The 8,273-nt window shown below is 36.6% G+C and overlaps 2 protein-coding genes across 2 annotated transcripts; both read right to left on the bottom strand.

The window, feature by feature from the left end:
• Window positions 1–2,633: 2,633 nt before the first annotated feature.
• Window positions 2,634–4,224, bottom strand: LOC135800204 (acyl-CoA Delta-9 desaturase-like). Its single transcript, XM_065313366.1, has 5 exons — window positions 3,938–4,224; window positions 3,668–3,883; window positions 3,494–3,614; window positions 3,242–3,427; window positions 2,634–3,184 (listed from the first exon to the last, which is right to left on the bottom strand). Exons 1-5 carry the CDS (start codon window positions 4,188–4,190, stop codon window positions 2,860–2,862), a joined length of 1,101 nt encoding a protein of 366 aa, XP_065169438.1. The 5' UTR covers window positions 4,191–4,224; the 3' UTR covers window positions 2,634–2,859.
• A 172-nt stretch (window positions 4,225–4,396) lies between these two features.
• LOC135800203 (acyl-CoA Delta-9 desaturase-like) lies at window positions 4,397–7,744 on the bottom strand. The gene is made up of 6 exons (XM_065313365.1): window positions 7,453–7,744; window positions 5,914–6,187; window positions 5,636–5,851; window positions 5,465–5,585; window positions 5,037–5,222; window positions 4,397–4,979 (listed from the first exon to the last, which is right to left on the bottom strand). Exons 2-6 carry the CDS (start codon window positions 6,167–6,169, stop codon window positions 4,571–4,573), a joined length of 1,188 nt encoding a protein of 395 aa, XP_065169437.1. The 5' UTR covers window positions 6,170–6,187; window positions 7,453–7,744; the 3' UTR covers window positions 4,397–4,570.
• Window positions 7,745–8,273: the final 529 nt, after the last annotated feature.

Genomic DNA, 8,273 nt, shown 5'->3' with positions numbered 1-8,273 from the left:
TGTATACACTTTATTATTTCAAGCCCCAAATTTAAAGTTGTGTGTTAATTTAAATAAAAAGTAAATAAATCTTGTTCAGGAATAAACCGCGTGATAGTAAATTTCAGAGAATTGCGGCGAATGGCACCGCGAATTGCGCTTTAAAACAATAACGCTTTGTTGTTAACTGCGTGCAGCCAAGTGTGCAATGCCGCTTCCAAAACGGCGACAACCGCCGAAACACATGAACTTCTCCGGGCAACACCGGAAAACACGAAGCGACGTGAGTGGGAAGTGCACCCTGGAGTATACTAAACCTGCAAATACATGTAACGCGTGGAACAAAGGGGTTACGCAGAGAAATAAAGCTTACCAATCAATAAAAACTACCTCAACATCAAAACAAACACCTCCGTGGCGTTTATTTACGATGTCTCGCTTGAGAATTTAGTGAAACTGATTTTAATGATGTCAGTGTGAAGGATTGTAACTGCTGTTGGTCATTCGAACATCCTCTACAACGCGTACCATTCTTGGACATTATGCTCTATCGACTACGATATGTTGCGATGCGATATCCTCGGTCCATTGCTTCATCCGCTTCGATGGAGAATGAGGAAAGGGTGTTAACGAGTCCTTAGGGTATCGTCCCTACAATCCTTGCTTCCTCATCTTTGCATCTACATCTTTATCCTATCCTCGCAACATTTTCGCATCGTTGAAGATCAACCAGCTTTCCGACTCGTTGCTGATCTTTACACCTTCAAACGGCTTTGGGTCGTCCCCACGAGGATTAGCTCCGGGGCAAGGTCAAGAAGTTGTACATCATCATCAAGTAACATATTTTCTGTTTAACGTATTTATTGATTAGTCACGAAGGCAACTGCAATTAGATAACAAACATTAATCCCGCTGGGAATGGAACCAATTCGTCTTGAGGTATTACCGCATTACCTTCGCGCGGCCAATGCGGTCAAATCGACATCTGAACATCCAGCACACATCCGACATTGACTGCTCCACCTAATTCCAACAGCCACAACATCGACCAATTCGAATAAATCCCGACCTCGACTGACATTATGCAACCGAACTACAAGTATTTCCAACTACCCTTTACAACGCTACAACTGACTTTGAGCTGGGAACTGAGAGCTGGGGCAACTGGTTTGTAGACGATAACTAATCCCAATGGCTACTGGCGTGCTATACCGATGACCAGTGACGCAGGCAGCGGGAATATCCAGTCAAAGAACACGATCCTGATGCAAACTTGCCCGCCGGCGAGTCCTTGTGTTCGCTCCCTCTTTAAGTTGAGCTTCCACGCGCGTCGAAACGTGAACATTCTATAAGCGGTCTGACCATCCGGATAGTTATAATTGCGGTGCGCCGCTGTCCGTGATTAAATGCACTCGGGGTAGGTAAAGACATTTAAATAATTAATACGCCTGCAGGCCAGCATCCAAGCCACACATAAAGCACACAATCAAACTTTTAAATTGAAATGTTAAATTTCTTACAACCCAGCGACAAGTAAATAGAAAACACTTTTCTTAATACTCTAATGTTGTATGCGTAAATAAGTATGAAAAGTGTCATCTTGAACATCTGCATCAGCCATCTTGTCCCCCAGTGAAACTAGCCAACTTTGCTTGCTGCAAACTTGGCTAATGCACAGTAATCCAATTTTAAATGCGCCCGAACGAACGAAAAGTTTGCGACGTGAGCTTGAAGAAGACTGTAATAGAATAGAGCTTATCACAATGATAGGGTAGTTGGAGAACTCCTAAGCTTCTCTATCTTCATAACTAAATAATGTATGTAGGAATATTTTGTATATGCGTTGATTAAAAAAAGTTTGTATTCAAGCAACTAACGCTGTTTACTTGATGTGTAGTTAACGAAATGGACGCAACGCTTTCAACCTGCAGGATTGAGTGCTTTCTGCAATAGTGCACGACTACAGTTCTCGTTCTACACCTCCGGTTACCCGTTTCTCGTTTCCACATTTCATGTTCGAGCAGATCTCCTTCTCCTTCGTTCTGTCTTTCTACATGCGCGTTTCAAAAAGCTTCAACGCTGCCACCCACCGCTTTCCTTTACGAACTCTTTCAAGCTCCATCCAAGCGCAATCCAAGCATCATCCGAGCATTTTTCCACTGGCGTGTTTTTTCCGCCGCTTTTTATATTCAACTCTGAACCTAGAGGTGTGGAGCATATGTGTCTCTAGGTTTAAAGCTTGCGTTGGCTTGCAGCTAGACGTAAAGAGAAATTGCCGTAACGCGTACTGGCTCAAGGTAGGAACGGCATCAGTACGAAAGCAAGAAAAAAGAACGCACGCAGAGAACATTGAAAGAAATCATTTATACGTAAAGCGAGTCGTTCCAGACGGGCGAGAAAGCTCCTCTTCTCCCTGAAACGCTCCATAAACGCAAACGCAAACGGCGTGCGATTTCCCAGCTCGGCAAACGTCCGCACTTCGTCAGGGAGGCGGGCGTCGGAAATACTCTCCTCTCTCAGCTGCAAGCTTAACTTTCAAGTGCGTACACACGTTTAGATGGTATTTTAGATAGCTATTCATTCGTTTTCATCATTCACAGCGTAGATTTAGAGATTTGATCTTTTCATCATTTCTCTCGCGCAAATTAAAAACATTATTAACATAAATACGCAAACACAAACGCACTCAAATATTTATTATACTGAAAAACATCAAAAACAAAAATTCGTTACGTAAAACAAAAAACAAATCATTTTATAATACTACTTTTTCAAATCCTATGTTCCACTGTATGCATCCAATCATACAAGAAGACAAACAACATTGCCTAAATTAAAGTGATGAATACTTCAATATTAGAATAGCTGGAATATATTTGTTTATTTATAAATATCAGCCAAACTTTTATGATCACTTGGTAGATTTTTATCTTGCCATCCCCAGATCAATTCTGCTTGATTTTGTTTCCAGTTACCATCGCCAGTTCTTTGCACTCGTTGTCGAATTAATTTTTCAGAAACAGTCTTCAATTCGTAGGCCCAGCCAATTTTCGCAAAACAATTGATAATAAAAAGCGTGAAATTAAATGTATAATTGCCCAATTCAGCCGCTTTATAATCCCAGGGGAAGACATGATGGTAATTGTGAAATCCTTCACCACATGTTAAATGACTTACAATAACATTCTCGACTGGCCCAATATTTCTAGAATGTGTATTTATAGTTTTGACATAAAAGCTAAGTAATTTGAAGAAATAATACCTATCGTATGGCTTTGTTCCAAAAATGTGCGCAGCACTATTAACCAACCAAGTCATATGCACACTATATATGTACCTTAATGAACCTCCAATTGCCCAACAATGACTCAGTTCTTCTCCAGTTAAATATTGAATTGTAAATACCGGAAGAATAAAGGCACAAATGGGCATTAAGTATTGATAATATCTATAAACAAATGAATTTGCATATTTCACGTACACATTCAAACATAATAAAATATTTAATACAGACCTGTGTTGAAACATTAACAGTGGATCAGATGTAATATCAGACATATCAATTGACCGACCTTTTTTTATTACTTCCGGATGTTTTCGAACAAACAACCATCCCATGTGGGAAAAGAAGAAACCTTCAAAAACGTTCATACGAATATAAAATTTAATTTAGAGAATATTTGAATACCTCGTTTGGCATTATGCGGGTCAGCGTCAGTATCAGTATATTTATGGTGTAGTCGATGATCTCTAGCCCAGACAAAAATACTATTCTGGAAAGACGCAGTTTGCAAAAACACTAATAGAATTTTCAATGGAAGTTTCACTTTGAACGATCGATGAGACCACAATCTGTGGGCACCTGCTGTTATACCTTGTGCGTGTGATAAGCAATAAATAAATGCTAAAAATGCAAAAATATTAATTACTTACTTTCGAAATAATTCTGAAACTTTACCTAACGTAAGCAGTAAAAATTTCTTTTCAAAAACAATCAAATATATTCCATGCAAAGCGGAAAGGTGCAAAACAGCAAAAACTATGACATTGGTCCAGACTATATCAGCACTGGAATTTTTCGAAAAACTTTCACACTTTTGTTGCGTTCCTGAAACATCCGAACTTTCTGTGCTAACTTGTGATTTAATATTCTTATAGATTTTGTTTTCTTTAATTTGAGTCTCTAACAATCCATATTGTGGATTGAACATTTTAACTAAAACTGTAAAAAATAATGTATGCGTTGGAGTGTTACCAGACTACTGAGCACAAATTGCGTATTAATGTAGAAACTGCTGATTAAAATTCAGCAAAGTTGCAAGTTGTAAAAATTGAAACTGCAGTTTTAGCAAATTTAAAGTAAAGAAATGTAAAAAGGTTAACGAGGTACATGTATAATTAGTTAATTGAATCAATATTAAACATTATTTCTTTTATTAAATAACATTAACATGTTTTATTCTATAATAAAATTATCAACAAATTAAAGTCCTTTTTAACAATAAACCAAGTTTTCTAAATAAGAATAAAAATTCTATACATGATGTTTAACATTGTTGTAAAAATATATTTAAAAAGGTTTCATTTTGTCTTAACCTAGTGTGTTGGTGATTTGTGCGTATTTTAAATGCTCTTCGCTAATATCCTTATCACCCCATCCCCATATCTCCTCGCCATCGCAATGCTTATGATGCACGTTTTGATTTTTTCGCCGATTCTCCTGTTTCTGATTTTCGTACAATTTGCCATCGTTTCGACCCTCTTGTCGAGAGCCATCTCCGGTTCGAGCAACTCTCCGTTCAATCAGCTCCTTAGAGACGGTCTTGAGGTCGTAAGCCCAGCCAATCTTGGCAAACCAATCAATTATGCGCGTGCTTATATTAATGTGGTAGCCGAATTCGGACGCCCTGTAATCCCATGGGAAAACGTGGTGGTAGTTGTGCCATCCTTCACCGAACGCCATTACAGCCACGAATTTATTTTGCGATGGACTCATAGTTCTATTAACAATAGAATTTAAGATTAAAATTATATTAAATTTAAATAAAATGCATTACTTGTCATAAGGTTTGAGTCCATAAATATGTGCAGCGCTGTTTACCAACCATGTTCCGTTCAATGTCAATGTGTATCTTGCTACTGCGCAAACGTACCACGAAACAAACAGATCCTCGTTCCACAAATAGAATGGAATTAATGTTGGTAGCACAAAGCAACAAATTGGCATTAGAATTAAGTAGAATCTGAAATAGTATATGTTGAACTAACAATAATTTTCGATTATGCGGTGAAGCATGTGCAGGTGCACGCACAATTTGTGGTTAAATATCTAAACGTATAAAGTGCTTGAAATTGCTCTTCAAATAGACTTTCACTAGCGAGATATTCGTTGAACTTTTCAGGCGAGTTGTGGCATGCTCAAGCATCACTTTAGTACTTGGTAATAATTGTGAAAGTAAAAACAGAGAAAACGTGTAAAACTTACTTTTTCTGGAAGCGCACAATCGGATCCTCAAGCAGATCGGACAAATCTACTGATTTCCCTTTTATCGTGATGTCTTTGTGTTTCTTAACAAGCAACCAACCCATATGTGAAAAGAAAAATCCTAAAATTTGTATTTTTATAACTGATTTTTTAATAAACTACTACTTTTACCTCTTTGAGCATTATGTGGATCAGCATCAGTATCGGTAAATTTATGATGAACTCGATGATCTCTCACCCATTCGTAAATGTGATTCTGAAACGCCATAGTCTGCCAAATCGCAAGTAAAACACGCAACGGCCATTTTGCTTTGTAGCATCGATGTGCCCATAACCTATGTGCACCCGCCGTTATGCCAATACCAGACATTAGAATCAACGCAGACACTACAGATAATTTCATTTATGTTCAAAACTTTGTTAACGCAAATATTTTGAATTCTGTTTACCAAAAAATGCAGTTTTCCATTGTACAACCGCGAAAAACAAGTAAATTCCATAAAAAGCAAATGTGTGCAGGTAAATCATGCCAAAAACATTTCTCCAAACAATATCCCATTTATATTGCTGCGAATTTTGTTGATTGTTGGATGATAACTTGTTGCTGTGTCCAGGATACGTTAAAAATGGTTTGTCTTGTAGGAGTGCATCATCGTTCTCATTGGTAACTTCAGCTAGGAAGAGCGGTGACATTGTCGGCGCCATTTTGCAAAACACTTTGTACTAAAACCAATTATGAAAGTGCAGGAATTTATAGCGTTTATAACAATTACAACTATAAATATTTATACTGTATACAAACAATGTCTATTCAATAATTAGTCGAATCGTTTGTTTATAGAATACATAAAAACTGCATTGTGATTAAACAAAACAAATAATGCATGTATTTATTATTGTTTCTTCAGCACATCCACCGCTATCTGACACCAGATGGTGCTAGTTAGAAACAAATAACTAACATTTGAATCCAATATTTTTCCAGTTTCAACTTATTACAGTATAATTAGTTATAATTAAACTCACTAGCCAAAGAAGTTTAAAACGCAATATGCTACACGTACTAGAATCTGCTGAGCGAAAAGAAATTTAGAAAGTTAGCGACTTAACGGCATAGATGCATTTGCAAAAATATCAGTCATGCAAGTTCAAACGAGTGTGTACGAGAACTGGAGGTTAACACCACAAATTATCTTAAATATGACGCGTTAGCTATACAATTATTTTATCATTTATCTGCAAATTTCACCTTTAACATTTTGCACATGTCAAATATTAGATATTGCTAATGGAAAATCTAAATTAATAATTTTCACGTGTCAAAAATTTGCAGGAACTGCAATTGTAATTCATTAGTTTTCAATCGATTCGATTAGCATTAACCCAATTAAAACAGACACATCCGGCCTGCGTAAGCTTCCTCGCGCTCGTGTTCGTGCACTAGCATAAAATGAACGTTTGAATATGCCAATCGAAGCTTCACATACGTGTAATACTGGCCGTATTAATCAACTTATTGACAAACACGTATATATATATATATATATATATATCTAACGCATAAGTTACTAAGTGTGCTGCAACCGCAATTAAGCGCCTTGTCGTCGTCTGACTGATTATAATTAACTCAGTGCGATATTGTGCACAGGACGTCCAGAGGATCAATATCTATTCTAATCAAATCCATAATAGCCTATTTCATTGACCCATCATTAAAGAAGTAGACAGTGAACATAAATACAAAGGAATTTATACATTTAATACGTAAAAAGATTGAAATGTGCAGTGGGTTGCCTATATTAACTTGTTTTTAGGTTATAACATATTTATTTGATATTTATAAACTAGAAAGGAGCACGCAGAAAATCTTATGTAAAGTAATAGCTTGAAGTGAAAGATAAATGAATGGATAAATAGCAGAAAAATAAATATTGCCGTTATTAGCATCTTAAAAAGTTTTCCGCATCCGTATGTTTCTTAAAACTTACCCGTCCTCAATATTTTCCCAATAAAAACACAATATAATTAATTTATTAATTAAAATCCCAGTATGTAAACAAATTCAAATTTAAATCACTGATTTTACATGAATTTGCAATTTCCTTTGACAATTCTATGTGTTTTAATTCAAATTTTGTTTATTTAACGGAAACGTAACTTTTAGTTTATGGAATTGAAACGGAACTGCGTCTTTCACTTCTGGCCTTGCTTGCGATCTTCTTCTTGTTCCAGAGACACGCGAGATTCGCGAGACTTTGCGGACGCCTTTCGACTGCACTCGAAGACTCGAGGTGGCATCGATTTTATAACATTGAACTTGAGACCGGAGACGCCGATGCACACGCATGCAGAAACAGCAAATCGAAGAAGGTGTAAGAAACGGCAACGTCAAGCGGTTTGAAGAATGGCACATGCTATACAAGCTATATGGTAAGACAAGGAAATCGTGATTATCTCGATTTTAAAGTCGCAAGAGAGATGACAACGATGCATTAAGCAAATAGCGACAGATAAAGAGAAAAGAAGATTTAAATGCAATTGTACAGCTTTCCATGGGTTATTGAATTTATTGGATATTTAAACAAAAGATGAATAACTTATATCAAATTTAACTAAAAGTAGAAATTATATTAAAAATTGAGAAAATTAAATTCGTTTCAGAAAAAAAATTAAGAAACTGCAGTTTTGCAGTATAATCTTAAATTTAAATCGTTTGTTAAAAAGACATGCATTTATATTTTCAGTTTGACCCAATGACCTAAATCTTTGTACCTCTTTGTGATCATCCAGTTCAGTACAACTGTTGCAC

The sequence above is a fragment of the Atheta coriaria genome, unplaced genomic scaffold (assembly GCF_025399875.1).
Source record: "Atheta coriaria isolate IRGN ID8LTWV9N9 unplaced genomic scaffold, Caltech_Dcor_3.1 hic_scaffold_10_pilon, whole genome shotgun sequence".
Lineage (NCBI taxonomy): Eukaryota > Metazoa > Arthropoda > Insecta > Coleoptera > Staphylinidae > Dalotia > Dalotia coriaria.
This window is presented reverse-complemented; position numbering and strand designations above follow the sequence as displayed.